The 15,444-nt window shown below is 52.4% G+C and overlaps 5 protein-coding genes across 5 annotated transcripts; 2 read left to right on the top strand and 3 right to left on the bottom strand.

Moving 5' to 3' along the window:
* Positions 1-3,569: 3,569 nt before the first annotated feature.
* POSPLADRAFT_1032115 (hypothetical protein) lies at positions 3,570-4,212 on the top strand (the record flags this gene model as incomplete). Its single annotated transcript, XM_024476827.1, has 4 exons — positions 3,570-3,716; positions 3,793-3,858; positions 3,911-4,018; positions 4,078-4,212. 4 exons carry the CDS (start codon positions 3,570-3,572, stop codon positions 4,210-4,212), a joined length of 456 nt encoding a protein of 151 aa, XP_024342112.1.
* Positions 4,213-4,474: 262 nt separating this feature from the next.
* POSPLADRAFT_1167550 (carbohydrate esterase family 16 protein) lies at positions 4,475-5,613 on the bottom strand (the record flags this gene model as incomplete). The annotated part of the gene is made up of 5 exons (XM_024487970.1): positions 4,475-4,896; positions 4,948-5,075; positions 5,125-5,152; positions 5,201-5,493; positions 5,546-5,613. The coding sequence occupies 5 exons, from the start codon at positions 5,611-5,613 to the stop codon at positions 4,589-4,591; spliced, it is 825 nt and encodes a 274-aa protein (XP_024342111.1). The 3' UTR covers positions 4,475-4,588.
* A 250-nt stretch (positions 5,614-5,863) lies between these two features.
* Positions 5,864-13,189, top strand: POSPLADRAFT_1134429 (hypothetical protein; the record flags this gene model as incomplete). Its single annotated transcript, XM_024484475.1, has 20 exons — positions 5,864-6,070; positions 6,121-7,216; positions 7,316-7,667; positions 7,734-8,120; positions 8,346-8,658; positions 8,809-9,116; positions 9,177-9,562; positions 9,618-9,730; positions 9,788-9,892; positions 9,948-10,118; positions 10,169-10,456; positions 10,507-10,593; positions 10,642-10,754; positions 10,803-10,876; positions 10,931-11,249; positions 11,303-11,990; positions 12,039-12,168; positions 12,226-12,380; positions 12,434-12,985; positions 13,034-13,189. The coding sequence occupies 20 exons, from the start codon at positions 5,864-5,866 to the stop codon at positions 13,187-13,189; spliced, it is 6,000 nt and encodes a 1,999-aa protein (XP_024342110.1).
* A 213-nt stretch (positions 13,190-13,402) lies between these two features.
* On the bottom strand, positions 13,403-14,204 carry POSPLADRAFT_1133872 (hypothetical protein; the record flags this gene model as incomplete). The annotated part of the gene is made up of 6 exons (XM_024484406.1): positions 13,403-13,613; positions 13,665-13,801; positions 13,852-13,924; positions 13,978-13,995; positions 14,048-14,099; positions 14,153-14,204. The coding sequence occupies 6 exons, from the start codon at positions 14,202-14,204 to the stop codon at positions 13,403-13,405; spliced, it is 543 nt and encodes a 180-aa protein (XP_024342109.1).
* A 516-nt stretch (positions 14,205-14,720) lies between these two features.
* POSPLADRAFT_1054074 (hypothetical protein) lies at positions 14,721-15,277 on the bottom strand (the record flags this gene model as incomplete). Its single annotated transcript, XM_024480483.1, has 4 exons — positions 14,721-14,807; positions 14,859-14,960; positions 15,013-15,057; positions 15,110-15,277. 4 exons carry the CDS (start codon positions 15,275-15,277, stop codon positions 14,721-14,723), a joined length of 402 nt encoding a protein of 133 aa, XP_024342108.1.
* Between the last annotated feature and the right edge of the window lie 167 nt (positions 15,278-15,444).

Below are 15,444 nucleotides of genomic sequence, written 5' to 3'. Positions count from 1 at the left end.
AGAACTCGCATGTGATGGTTGGAGCAGAGCCGCCCGAAAGTGACCCACAAATCACAACTACAGGCGATATACCGCCTGTCGGCCGCCCGATCAATGATTGTTCTACTACGACTTCGAAACGAGACAAACCCCCAGAATCCGACTTCACTAGTAGCACGTCGTCCAGTCGCTCGAGGGACCCTTTGTCTCATCTGGATGTTCTCCAGCGAGGTATCATACTCCAGATACTTGACGCTCCCCCTCACCCGGATGGCGTTCACGTCGGGAGCATCGCAAGGGGAATTGCACATATGGGCGTGAATACAGAGCAAGTTATGTATGTTTTATTTTGCGTCTGCCAGATTGTTCACATAGTGACCAGAATTGCAGTGCAGCGTTGGACTTTCTTCTGGATGAGCGATACATTGAAATGGGCTGTACAGAGTCATACTATAAAGTTACCTCTAAAGTTCATACTGATCATGGGATTTATGGTGATGTATCTTTTGATTAACCGCAGGTGCCATGTTCTTGAATACGCACACTCTCCACTCCTGTAGTAATATACACAGCTTGATTTTGACTCAATTGATGGAAAGAGCGTAGATTCTGACAGCATGCACCAGTACACTGGCGAGAAAATCTGCAGGATCGCGGGCTATCGCGCTGAGTATAAAATGTAAAGTGCAAGCGGCCATGCCAGATCCTGCCGCCGGCCTTCTGAACAGCATGATTATCCGGTGCGTGTAAACGTGTCCCATGACGAGAATATTAAAACGGTCGTTGATTTGTGAAACTCGACAAATCGCGCTTCTATAAGAGAGACATTCCGCGGCGGGTTGGGCGCCACATATAATCGCGAGGCTTTGCGACGAAATGAGTGCTTATAATATATTCCAAAAGAATGAGTTACTTGAAGGGGATTTGCGGAGAGGCAGGAGGTTGATGACAAGGGGCTTCCGAACCCCTGCTGCGTAGATTGTCCTCCTAGCTTGAAGAGGATGCGAAGCTTTGAGCGCAACGCGTCGTTATAATAACATCCGCATGCTGTGCTACACTGGTGGAGGTACTTACGTACAGTCATTGATCCTGACCCATGTTACCAGGCGAGGGCTTAGTGAGGGTGTAGTGAGGACATAGTCCAGTGGTTTCGAGAGAAGTTGACGCACCGAAGAAGGAATCCGCCTCTGACCATGGTGCCTACTCGGACTTCGTGGCTTTGTACCGCATAAATTCTCGATCATGTAAAGCCCTGACGCCGCTCAGTGTCCGCCTCGCGCATATATCAGAAGGCGGTGGACTTGACGAGGTGGTCGACCCAGTTCGTGAGTCCAGGTCAATTCGAGGTAATCCCAGGGAATTCCACGCCCAGGGTATTGTCGCAAGCAGGGCGGGGTGTCGTGAAATCGTGGCCAAATCGACAACAGGCGGCTCCACTACTTCAGTGAGGTTAGAGATGGGACTGCAGCGCGTGTCGATGCAAGACAGCCAGTTGTCTTATTCCTACGACCCTATGCCAATACTTCTCTATCCGAACTGCGACCGACATCGGTGTCCTGTGGCGCTGAATAAAAACCAGATTGAGGCGAGCGTTATTGCTCAAGGTTGCCTTAGACAAGTATCCTTCTTGCGTAGATACCAATTATGTTCGCAAGCAGTGGGTAGACTGCCGAATTCGTGGTCAAATGTAATTGGAACTGAATCGCCGCGGTAGGATGTGGCGTCCCCGAGAGCAAGGCCTGTAAGACCCAAAGGAAGTATGATTGACACAGCGAGAAGTAGTGGTGAGATATCGAAGCTCTTTCTCCAAAAATCAGAGGAAGTGAAGACGAGCACTGGGACAAGACATGGTGCGAGGGATGGCTGGATGATATGGTTGCAAGCGGCCGGCTTGACGGCGGAAAATGCCAAGAGCGGACTTCATCCAGCCGGGCACCACGTTTCCCGATCGACTCGCTCGTCCTTCAGACGTCCTCTTCCGTGGCACACAGACGACTCACCCGTATTCCTTGACAACTTGCTTTGACCGGATGTTTGCTCGTCTCGCTAGCTCACCAACACATTGCTTCAGTCTGGTTGCTGCGTTCATTGAGTAGTTGGGCGGATTGCTCTCAAACGATCAAGGGCTTCTGGCTCGTCTCAAAAATTCAACGTTCGACGATATTGTCTCTTTTGGAGAGGTTGCTGGCGGAGTGTATCGAGAAATCTCTGCCTGATCTCTTCTGGTGCGGACATATGCAAATTCTCAGCGGGTACGGTCATCTCACCATGGCTTCACCTTGGGATGGCTGGCAATGCAGACCCCGGGCCCGAAGCATCTGTCGCCTCAACGTCTGGCGGCTCTTGTCTTGCTTGACTTGAAGAGGGCTATGGTGATGGCCCGACCTACTTGACGGTGTTTCGACAGCCCATACGTTTTCGCGTAAAGCTTGGACGCTTGTGGTGCTTGGGTCCCTTGCTCTCACCTTATTGTTGCTATCGCTGGACGCGATTTCGCTGCTCAGGACATGTCACAATGCAACAGAAATTCACGCGTTTCCTTCGCATCCGTAGGTCGATGTACGGATGAGTTCGACAAGGTGCGTGTTGTATTTTCGTGGGCGTACGGCTTTCTTTGAGGAGGACGACCTCGCTCCCTCACTCGACTTCCAGGACTCATCTTGGGTCCAAACCTGTCTTTGGCTCCTCGTTTTATCCGGGTCTTGACATCTTCGCATTGGTACTGCTGCTTGACGCACACAAACTCAGCAGGATGTTGAATTTGAAAGGTGGCGACTCGCCTTCGATGTCACGCTTGTCCTTGTCATCAGGCAAGTGTTACATGTGACCGGTCGTGACGTCGCGCTCCCTCGCAGGAGCAGTCCCGCCAGGTTCCTACAGTATGAAGCGGTATTAAGGGTTGTTTACTAAACTGAAACAGGATGCATCTATCTTGTATACCAAGTATGCGTGTGCACTGCAGGTCTAATGGTTGCATTGAGTAATCGGTCGGTGGGATGACCTACAATTTGCTCCTGTCGCCCGTTTTGTTGTAGGAAGCACCATTGGCCCGATACCCTTTGTGAACGCGTTATATGAACGATTACTCACTGCAGTGTCTAGGGGGTTCGAGTTTCTAGTGTTGAAGACATCGGCATATGAAGATGCCACTGCCCAGAGGTGGTCCTGCAAGCTACCGAGCTCAAAGTCTGTGTGTCTGTATTCTTAGTGCTTTATCCAGATTGGCTGGTCTTGAGCAGGACTTCGAGCCGCTTGTACAGCCAGTGAAGCTTGAATGCCAAAGACAGTCCGGAGAATGGTCTAGTATAACGATCGCGGAAGCAAAATGTGTATCTCGCAGCGCTGGAGCTAGTCCCGAGAACGCGGGGATGCTCGCGTTCAAGCGACTCCAATAGGAAACGCGCCCTCTTGATGCGACACGACTCTTACGAGAAACATGATTCTCGCGTATCCTCCTATATTATGGATGGCTTTTCGGTCACCCCCCACTTTCTCTTTCCTTTCTTCTACCATTCCCTCTCCTGGCGTGTATCATCGCTCACACCTGTATACTGCCTATTACCGATTTCTCTCGATACCGCTGCACGAGGATGACGCCCTCTGGCGCGCAATTCGCTGTCGTTGCCAACCATGAAGCGACAGACACCAGTCGCCTCCCGGCTTATCGGGAGAATCGTTTCTGCAGGCATCACCCCTACCCCAGGCGTCATCGTCGTCAGACTCCCGACTATCTACAGGTGAGTTGCGAGGGCCACGTCATGTTCTGCCCTGGGTTGTCTACGTTGATTGCTGACGCTCGACGGTGTGATCCAGAGTTCGGTCGACTTTTGTTACTTGGGAAAAGAGATCTTTACCGTGCCGAGGGGCACGGAAAACAACGTGAGTCGTGGTTCTTGACTATCACTTATCATCATCGAGAACATGGTGCCAGGCCGTCAGCCAAGACGACCCCGAACGCGATCTCGCACACCTAGATGAGGCGCTGCATGGCCACGATACTCAAAATGCCCGTGTCCGCCGGCTCTCGACGTTGGTTCTTGTGCGTGTTCTGCTGTTTCATCTGAGTATCTTCACGCCTACGTTGGCTTCTTCTTTCAGGATCTTGCGTTTGCGGTTCGCCGCCATCGTCGCAGCATTGCAATTGTGAAGCCCACAAAAGAAACGGACGTATCTCAATATACTGCTGAGCGCTTTGCTGCATGGGCGAACGGTCGGGATGTTGTATTTTTCTGACCTGAACGCGCCTTTGCGTCGCTCAAAACGACTTTGGTGGATCACACATCCATTCTTGTCTATATGACGTCTCTTGGGTATTCTGAAACCATGGCGATCTGGTCCCCTTGTAGCAGCTGTCGCTTAATCTTGGAATAGCCGTGCCATGCAGTATGTCATAGGATTTAGTCGTGTTGAATACATTGCTCTCATTGCGTTTTCGTGTGATCTATTGCTCTTGAGAGGCGTGCTGTCAGAGTTCTAGAGCAAATCCTTCGAATTCTGCGAGACAAAATGTATTCCCTAAATCCCGGCCTTTCACCGCAAAAAAAATCCACATCCGTGTATTTGACACCTATACCTCCGAGCAATGTGTGAGGAACCTATTGATGCAATCTTACTCACCCTCCTTGTTCTTGTGTGGGGGCTGTGCGTACAAGAATTCTGCCATGTCGCGAGCGATCCAGTCGTGCATCTGACTTGTCGGGTGCAGGTGGTCGACCCATATCTGGCCATCTCTCTTGGACACATCTTCAAAGGAGAAGCCGTGTGAGATAGGATTGTGTAGAACACGCTTGAATGTATCCCAGGACGAGAATATGAAGATGGAGACTTCTGGATGAGAAGCAGAGAACTGCGCCACACTTTCTTGCAGCTGAGTGTTCCAAGCTCGGTATGTGAGGCCATCTGCTGAGACGGCACGACCTGCACCCCTCGCTCAATTCGCAAGGTTCAATATGAAAGTGGTATGCTTACCGACGGGTGAAAGATGGACGGGCGGAACATCAACTAAGAGAAAATTGCGCGCGCCTGCTTCGTAGATAAGCTCTTGTTCCTCGAAAAGCTGCTTCACAGCCTCTCTTGCTACATCCTCTTCCGGCCATCTGTATACGTTGAAAACGGATCGCAAGATATGTACCGCTCTGCACTCACCCACAATCGTTGATGCCCACCCATGTCACTGAGCATTGTCAGGACGAGACTGCACAGAATCAAGCAATCGGCGCACCAAATAAAGTATCTGTGGGGGACCATGGAGCCCATTCGGGTCTCTTGCCTACTTCCGGCAGGAATCCGATACGGATTTGGTCATGGACGCCAGCGACCGTATCGCCTCCTACGGCGTAGTCGTATACCAGCACAGGTCCGTGGGTGATATACTCTGTGATCAGAGATCCGACCCAATTAGAGGCATCAGGCCCAGACCAAGTCACGCCCGGAAATTCGACACCGAGGGGCTGATCTTCTGTAGGATGAGGGGAAGTTCGCGGTCGATAGCCTACATCTGAATACGAGTCACCGCTTCCCGCGCCACGTATGAGTTCGGAGGTGTTATACCAGACGCGCTACATACAATATTATCAAATTGTTTATGTTCGAGAGGCCCCGCCACGACGGCTTGAGGATGGAGAGGTTCGGCATAGCAGCTAATTGGCAATGGTGCACAAATGGCCATTCGGCGCGCGTCGCTTCTCGTGAATAAATGAGTCACGTGGGACCCTCCTAATGCTGCTTCTCGCAGCGGCTGCTCGCGCTCTCAACCGTGCTCCTGCTCCTGAGCTCGCTCAGCGGTAGTAGGATATTATTTCCCCTCCCATCTCTCCCCCTCCATTGTGCACGCATATTGGACTCATACTCACGACATAAGACGGTGTAACATTATCATCACGACATGTCTTGGTGGAGCTCATCTTGGCTGCCCTCACTTCCGTCTATCGACTTCTCGTTGCCAACGGGAATCCAACGGCGGTTTATTTCGTTTGCTTTAAGACGCACTCTTGGACGCTTTCTTAGACCTGGACAACTTGATATACCTCAGATCGACACCCAGATTGGGTCAGGGTATGTACAAGTCAGAGACCTGGAGCTGGACAATGATGTACGTCCAACATAACCGCGTAAGCCTCACATCCCTCACCTTGTGTCTAGGCGGTCAATGCTCTTCTCCATGGTCTACCGCTTCGACTCCACGATGGGTCCGTCGGGAAAGTTACAGCCCGCATCCCATGGCCGAATCCCCTCACCTCCACCATCGGCCTTTCTTTGGAATCACTTCATTTGACCTTCAGTCTCATAACTGAACCGTCAGATGCGCGAGAGCCTATTGATATCAATCTAGAGGACTCAGTAACATCTCTTGCGGAGTCATTCGTGAACGAGGAGCTTGCCTCTGGAGAAGAAGCCTCCCTCCGCGAGTCCCTCCATCCTGACCCGTCTGGATCTCATGTTGAGGACAATATCCCTGGAGGTCTTGATCCTTTTGTGTCTGACGAGGACATCAATTCTTTTGAAACGGAGCCGCAGGGCGTGTCGCTCTTTGCTACGCTCATTGAACGCTTGCTTGCACGCTTCGCATTCGATGCCACTGACATTAAGATCACCATAGTGCACTCCCAGCACGCCAGCATCACTCTAGTGGTTCCGAATATTCAATATGGTACTGATGCGAAGGTCGAGGCCCCTGCAGCTAGCGTCGGTAACACTGCAGGTGAAGTGCGAACTGTAACCATGTCTGGATTCCACGTTACTACACGCTGCCTGATCCCTTCCAGCCCAGCGGTACAAACACCTTCCGCTCCCACTCATACATCTCAGCCAACCCCCTCGTCACAGTGGATGACATCGTCGCAGTTGACTGCGTCACCACTTGATGATCGGTCCCCTCCCTCTCCCTACTCTGACTCCTCGGACCTTGATGAGGAAACGCAGATGCTAATGTCACAATCAATCGCTGTTCTCCCCCCTCCACGGCCTGCGTCTCCTACTAGCTCTGTTGCGAGCAGCATGTACCAGAGCGCAATATCTGGCAACTCGGCTTCGCGGTACGAGCAGCCGGTTCCTACAATCCTGGAAGTTATTTCAGACGCTCCCGCTACGTCCGCAGGAGATCAAGGAAACACCAGTGAGGTTAAGGCGACAGCCCAGATTCCGACAAGACTAGGGATATGCACGGACGATATCGAGGACGAGACAATCATCTCACATACTTCTGAGCCAATTGTGCTCCAGCTCTCAACGCCCTCACGTCAGAACAGTGGAATGCCAGGACAGGGCTCGTCTACATCGGCAACCATCAAAGTTCAGATGCAGGACAGGCCACGGGCTTCCCGTAGAACAACTGAAGGGCATGCCAATGAAGAGAAGCTGAGGATCAGCGTGCGTGTTGGTGTGATCGCATGCGCCTTGAGAGCTCGGCACATTCGAAGCATTCTGGATATTGCACAAATATGGAGTTCCCACCATCCGTCTGCGGCCTCGCAGCGCAGTCCGAGCACTTTGCAACAAGGACCTTCCTCTCTCTTTGACAGTCTCGAGGCGGATCTCCGCATACGTGGTGCAGTTTTGTTGCTGCTGCCGGCATCCTTACGGGAGAGAAGGCTTGCGGACGACAGGGCACGACTTGCAGAGTTCTTCAGTCATCCTGTGGTGCCACCCAAGCTGCCATACGGATTCGTACGCGTTCACATTGACGAACTGTCTGCATCTTTCTCAATGTCACCGGAGTCCAAGAGAGCAGCTAGCTCACCCACGGCTACTCGCAGGCGCATGTCCACTGCCTCTCACTCCTCAGGCGCGACGTCCGTGACAGTCACACTCTCCGAATTATCTGTTTTTGCATTCACAGCTTCTACTGAATCCGCCATCCCTGGAGGGGGTGCAGATGTCGTTGATCTACACGCATCTCCGATTCTCATTACGGACCCTCATTTACCCTCACAATATCCTTCACAACACATCCATCCGAGCACGGAACCGGCGACCACACACCACTCTTCTTTACCCACTTTCGATGTTATTGACTGGACAGTGCTGGCGCGGCAGAGTAATACTGCCAAGCTGTCGCTGTGGCGGACTCGAGCTCCGCAATACTCATCCCGGCATGTCTCGTCCTCCGTATCGCATACCAGTGGCCATTCACCGCCGGTGATGTCCCCCCTTCGTAGCCCGCGACGAGACGTGTCAGACCTTCCGGTCTCATCCAGCCCACCTTCTCTGCGTTCTCCGCCAATAATTGTGTCTTCGTCTCCGGGTAAATCACCACCTGCGCTCTCAAGCTCTCCTAGCCGGGCGGCGGAATTAAGTTTACGCCCACGAGGGTCAGCGGTGACAGTCAAGATCTATCTGTCGCAGCTTCCACAGTCCGATCATTCCAGACCTGCAGATGAAGGGAAAGCTACAGTGGAGATCGACTTCGCTCCGCTGCACGCCTTCGTGGACTCGGGCCTCATTCTTGCTCGGTATGCTCATAATGATCGCAGTGAAACTCTGGCCTTTATTGATGAGATCACGGAGTCATCGGGTGCTGGCCCAGAGACTCAGCCTCACAAAGAGGAATCGGAAGGGGGTGCGGATTCCGAAGAGGAGGACGATACGCCGCCTGGCACTCCTCGTGCTGCGGTGGCGGGTTTCGATGTCCGGGAGTTCCAGAAAGAGCAGGAACGAGAGCGGCGCAGGCTCGAACGGCTAGTCCTGGAAGATCTCGAGCTCGGCTTTGACTACCGCCAGGAGCAGAACGGAGAAGCCGCAACGAAGGTCCAGTCATGGCGGAAGGTATGTGGTGATGTTTCTCAATCCACTTGTTTACCGACTGTCTGCCAGAGACAGAAACGATCCAAGAGAAGGTCGAAAGTCAGCATCATGGTCAAATTCCCCATGGTTCGCGTACAGTTACGCTGTCCGCCACCCTCCTCTCAACTCCCACGATCTGGGGCCATGATCGTCGACGTGCACGACATTAGGCTTTCTCCGGGTGGATCTCTCGATCAAACTAGAGTACCCTCTGCCCGATTTGCCGGGGATAACTTTTACTCCGCTACTGGATATAGTGGAGGACGCGGCGTACAACAGACCCTGCTTTCAGCGGACTGGAGCCGTATTGTGCTTGCATACGCTCCCGTCGGAGAAGGCAAAGCTTCAGGAATTTTGTCCCTGGGACCTTACTTGACGGAAGAAAGAAAGGGAGAGTCGTTGCATTTTGGAGCAAGCTCGTCGTCAAACATACGGGATATGGAAGCGCCGTCGCGACCTCAATTGCTCATTATGAAGAAGGCCTCTGATGTTCCATCTTTGGTTCTAACCCTGGACATTCCTTCAGTCTACATAGAGCTCACCAAGCCGATCTTGGATGGCCTGCAGCTATGGGGTGACGACCTTGCACAATTAATGGCAGATGCTCTAAGCGACTCAGTGATATTAGACTCAGACACGGAGAGAATGGCCAGCAGGGATCCGAGCCTTATTGGTAGCCGTTACTTCGCGCGACGAGCGGGCAGTCAGGCAAGCGGGACCGAGAGCGCTGTTGAGAGTATATCAAGTAGTAAGCTGTCGAAGTCAAGCAACGAGACTGCTGTGAAGCTTGCGGTGACCAGAGGTATGGCCGTTCCCCAAGTCTTACTGTACTTGATCTGTGACATACTCCATGACAGTTGTGCTCAGACTTCTTCTGCCGCGACAAGCTGAAGGCCCTAAGGCCTTCCGACCATTTTACGTCTCGGCCTCTGACGTAGACGTGCTCGTCGAACTCAAACCAGAAGGAAGGGTATGTTCTGCCTTTCTCGTAGCCCCTGAAATGCAACTCAGATATAGCCATGACTAGGACGAAACGGTAGTAACGTTGGGCGTCATGGATGTCACTGTCAAGGAAGTAGCAACATCCGGAGCAACCACCATTCTACTCAGTCGTACACCGGTATTCAACTTAGTAAGGGTCAAGTAACTTACTTGATCCTGAGATGCTGACTAGGGTGCGGATCTAGCTATCTACATCCCGCGTGGCTTTGAAGCTACGGTTCACCTCTCTCATTGTCCCAGAGACCACGGCCAAGGAGTCCAGATTAAGGCTCACATTGTGTGGAATCACTCACAATCTCTATCCCGACTTGGAATGGACGGCTGACCTTGGCAGATTCGTGAAGGCACCTCCAGGCGTAGGTTATGTTAACTCTCTTTGATCTTTCTCAACCAGCATGTCTTATAGGCCTTCGAGTCCGTCGTGCCCAGCGAGCGAACCAAAGTCGCAGTCACCATCATCGACAGCTCCCTACGTTTACTATCACCTTCGCACCCTGGCGCTCTAGTTGCACACATAGGCGAAATGGATTTCTCGACAACGCTTGTAGGCAATTCTGCAGAAACCTCCTTTCATCTCGAAGTGCCCGCTCTCTCGATCTTCCTAGTCGATGATCTATCCGCTGTGTCCGAGCACCTGGATTCTACGCGAAAGGGTCAATCTCATACAACTCCGATTGGTATTGCGTATTGGAAGGTTCGTCCGATGGTCAACCAGAACCGCTTGAGGCTCATGGACGGTCACAGGGTGCAGGCTACGCCCTTCTCGCTGATATTGCAGATTTGGACCTAAAGTTTCTGCAAGTGGACGGCGGTCCTTTGCCGAACACCAGGGTATGTGATTTTTTTATTAGGTATAATCTGTGTGCAAATCCATATCAGGTCACTGTCAGCAGAGGTCGATTGCAAGTGCATTTCTGTGCGGACACGCTGACGGCCTTGACCGGGTTCATCAGCGATCTGACCACTGCATTCCGCCCTAAGCGAGAAGTCGAGTGAGTGATACGAATACATTTTTTGCATCCGAATCTTACGCATAACAGGCAACTTCTGCCGAGGACGAGGAACGAACCCACCAGACTTTCAGAGTCCTCCAGCGAAGGACGAGGCCTCCTAAGTGAATCCGATACTTCATATGTCCTCATTGCGGACCCTAACGAAAACCCTACAGCATCCCTCGATGAAGAGGCTTTCCGACAGCTGCCAGAGGTCGGCTCAGCACCCGATATGATACCTGATGACTTGCCTTCCAACCTAGACTATCTTGACGAGTCATTCGGTGCCGCTGCAGGTCTGCGCGAGTTGGACGACGAATTCGATGAATTCGCCGTTAATGACCCAGCGAGCTCCTCGAGTGCTCGCGCAGACCAGCCAGGCGTCATTTCATCCTATGGCGGAGAAACTATCAAGATGCTGAGTCCTGAAGGATTGCGCATTAATTATGCACATTTCCTGACGATAACTCCAGATTCCGTGGATGGCTCGTCAAGGTGAGCGCTGCCCTGTTAGTTCGTCACCTCCACCCATTGAATGGCGATTTCAGTTATGGCGACACCACATTACGCGTTAGGCTGCATGACTGCGATGTGACGCTCTTTCTGTACGACGGCTATGATTGGGCTCGTACGCGGAGAATCATACAAGACGAGCAGAAGGAGATGAGGAGGAAGCTGGCCAAGATACGCCAGTTGGTCGCTAGCGGCCAGACTCCGGACCCGAGCGTCGAAGAGACGAACACGCTTCTCTTCAACTCCGTGTACATCGGTCTAGAGCACAACGTCGATGAACTCGAGCCCAGCGCGCTCATAGCCGCCATTGACGAGGAGCTCAACGAGGACCAGGATACGGCTAGCCAGAGTTCATGGCAGTCTCTGAAACCGCAACCGCAGTTCACCAACTCTCCAGGAAAGTCACCCGCCCAATCGCATCGAACTCGTCGCAAGCGCCTGAGTCGCTCGAGAGGCCCCAGCATTGAGTTCCGTCTGTTGGGGCTGGACGTCGAGGTCGACAACTACAAGCCTGACGCAGAGCTGGTATCGCGCACACTAGCGACTGTGCGAGACGTGGAGATTTTGGATCATATCAAGACGTCAACATGGCGAAAGTTCTTAACGGCTTTGCGTGAAGACTCACGCGGAAATATCCGCGAAACAGACTCGAACATGGTTCGCGTGGAGCTTCGGTCTGTTCATCCAGTCCCTGGACATCCATCAGAAGAGGCGAGATTGCGTGTATGTAATATCGAGGCTGTCCATCCTCAGGATACTAATGTTTTCCAGGCCAAGATTCTGCCACTAAGGTTGCATGTAGATCAAGACGCACTAGATTTTTTGAAGAAGTTCTTCAGCTTCAGAGATCCGTATAGTGCACCTGCGCAAAGCTCAGAGCCGTCGGATGAGATTTACTTCCGTGAGTTGCTTCTATAAAATGAGCGACATGACATTCCTCATAGACCTTGACGCTCAGAACAAGCGGAAGTCTTTCCGGTCGATATTAAGCTTGACTATAAGCCTCGTCGTGTCGACTACAGAGCTCTGCGCGACGGCAAGACTATCGAGCTTATGAACTTCTTCCACTTCGATGGCGCTGAGATGACCCTTCGTCACATCACGCTGACTGGTGTATGTTCCTCACGTACAACCGCTTAGCAGCCTTGCTAATGACACCCGTGTAGATCACCGGATGGCCAAGGTTCTTCGACCTCTTGAACGATCTATGGACACCGGACGTGAAAGCCACTCAGCTGGTGGATGTCATCTCAGGGGTTTCACCCATCCGCTCGGTCGTCAACGTTGGCTCCGGGGTTGCCGATCTAGTATTGCTACCTATCGCGCAGTACAAGAAAGACGGCCGCGTCGTCCGAGGCCTGCAGAAGGGCGCCACCGCGTTCGTAAAGTCAACGGCAATCGAGGCGATCAAGCTGGGGGCAAAATTGGCGACCGGCACGCAGGTCATCCTGGAGCAGGCGGAGAATGTTATTGGCGGACAATTCAAGGATTCAATTACAGCAGAAGCTCTACAGGCCTCGCCGTTTGCCGAGGAGGCTGAGGAGCCACTGACGGACGACGAGGACATGGGTGACCTGATTAGCAGGTATGCGGAGCAGCCGATGAATGTGCAGGAGGGAATGCAGTCGGCGTACAGGAGCCTGAGGAGAAACTTCAATTCTGCCGCGCAGACAATCCTTGCGGTGCCGATGGAGGTGTATGACCGAGAGGGTAATGAGGTGAGCTGTCTAAGTCATCGTTGAAATGCGTTGCTGAGTTTTGTGCAGGGTCCTGTCCGCGCTGTGGTTCGCGCGGTCCCAATTGCTGTATTGAAACCGATGATTGGCGCGAGTGAGGCCGTCAGCAAGACCCTATTGGGATTGCACAACACACTGGACCCCAACGCTCGTCACGAGAACGAGGCGAAGTACAAGCAGAGATAATACCTGTATTCCATAGCGCAAGACTCGTGTACCCCTATTTCCGGGAGCATCTGTACCACTAACATTACACATATCTGCATCATCATACAATGTAACATGTACATTATATTCGTAGCATGCCAAACGTAGAGAAAAACAAGGGTTTACCCGCACTATATGAGGGAACTTGACCAGGCAGAATGGGGGAAACGAAGACGAGGAGGGTGCGAAGGCTCAGTCGATGTCCATGCCCATCGAACGGCCCTCGCCAGGAATAAGAGCACTCCGTGACTTTGCGGACACCTTGATCTTTTCCCGTACCTTCTCCCTCTCCGGTGACTCCACCGCCATGGGCTCGACCAGCCTGATAGACGTTGCCTTTGCCTCCTTTGCTTCCAGCTTCTTCCTCCGTGATGCCTTGAGCTTCTCCCTGCTGGCGGCCATCCTATATCGACAATAAGACAACATTTCGAACAGGGTTGTAACCGATGCGCACCTGTTTTTCCAGAAGGCATGCTCTCTCCGCTGCTTGATCTCCGAAATCCGCTTCATCGCCTTGACCGTCGTCTGCACCAGCTCGCGGTCGTAGCGTACAGGCACATTTCTACGCTTCTCAAACTCGATCGTCGAGTCCTGATGGAGATGTGAACTGGCGGGACAGGGCATAGACGATGAAAACGTACGATGGTCATCTCCTTCCCTGCGGCCTTACGGAATGCCTTCGTCCATCGTACTTTTCTCGGGTTCCGCTTCATTCTGTAGACCAACCATGTTAGGAGTGCACGAAGCACAATATCTTGCACACTTACTTGAAGTTTTTGTGACATCTTATAACAGGAGTTAGCACTCGCCCTGCCGGTCTACCACACGCTTACTCACTTTGATGTGCAGAAACGGAAGACTTTTGCGTCATTTCTCACAAAGGCAGTTCCTGTTGTGGTGTTAGTGCGTAAGAGTGCCGTCCCACCTTTGCGAGTAACGTACCATGTCCGGGGTATACGCTCTTCGAGCAGAAGTAGCACTTGTCGATACGCATGGTGCAGAAATGGATCAGAAGATTTTGGCGCCCATGTACCGTGCCGGTGCAGCAATTCTCGGAACGCCCATACGTCCAAACAGTGCCAAATAACATGTCTTGGACGCGTCACGCGCGGCTTGCTCTCTCGCAACCACCACCAATACACGTCCCTGAACGCACTTACTAGAGGGTATACACGGTGTGTCTGGCGTGATCGCAACACAACAAGACTGCAAGGACAATTGCCTCAAAAGCGACGTGCGACAAGTTGTACGATCGTCAAGTTGCCAGCAAAAATCACAAGCATCTAACGCAATGTTCGACATTAACAAGCTTTATGGTTATCAGAGTGACGACGTGTGACTATGCGTGTGTCGAGGGCTTAACTATTTCTACAGGAAGAATTATAGTGTGATACGAATTGCGGAAAGAGGGACGCGGAATGCAAGACATTACACAAGAGCAAGATTAGCAAAATAGAAGGACGAAAGTGCAAATAGCGAGAGCGACAACCAGCAACAGAGGAATAGGGTTTCACTTTAGCAAGTCAACAACTGGCGGCACCAGTTTCTTGACGATGTGAATTTGCTGGCAACGCAGACGCACCGCGAAAGCCAAGTCCTGTGTGAATGGTCAGATGAAGACCAAGACTGCGGACAACAAGCAACGCACGACAATTAGCGTCGAGAGCCTACGCCGACCTTGCACGGGCGACCCGCAATATCCATGTACCGCCAGCTCGAGATTCAACATGTCTGCATCGTGCCCACTAGGCTGCACAACATCATCATTTAGCACATATCAAGCGCGAAGTCGTATCACGCACCGCAAGGAGCACGGGCTCGTCCTCATAGTGATAGTCCACCGTTTGCTGCTCAATGACACGTGTGAGATACCACCTTTCCACGAAAATGCGTCTGTACCATCAGCGGATCGTACCAACGCTCGGGCGGGCGCGGATACGGATGGTACCGCCGCATGTAGCTCTCGCGGTATGCAGGCAAGCGCATCGTGTCGACCTCGTTGATCTGGGCGAGAACGGAGGAAATAGAGGGATAGGACGCCTGCGGCGTGATGAGTGTGCCGTTCATCGCACGCCTAGCAGAGAGAGGGAGAATGTTGAAGGCCAATGTGGGGCGAGGGTGATTGGGAGAGAAAATGAGGAAAACGGTCGCGAATTTCCGCAACACTGCGCATTCTTAAAGACGGCTTTGGAGAAGCGACGGGGTTTACAAAAAAGGGACGTGTCGCACCAGGC

The sequence above is a fragment of the Postia placenta genome (genome assembly GCF_002117355.1).
Source record: "Postia placenta MAD-698-R-SB12 unplaced genomic scaffold POSPLAscaffold_3, whole genome shotgun sequence".
Taxonomy (NCBI): domain Eukaryota; kingdom Fungi; phylum Basidiomycota; class Agaricomycetes; order Polyporales; family Adustoporiaceae; genus Rhodonia; species Rhodonia placenta.
The sequence above is the reverse complement of the archived record's forward strand: the minus strand, read 5'-3'. Positions and strand labels throughout refer to the sequence as shown.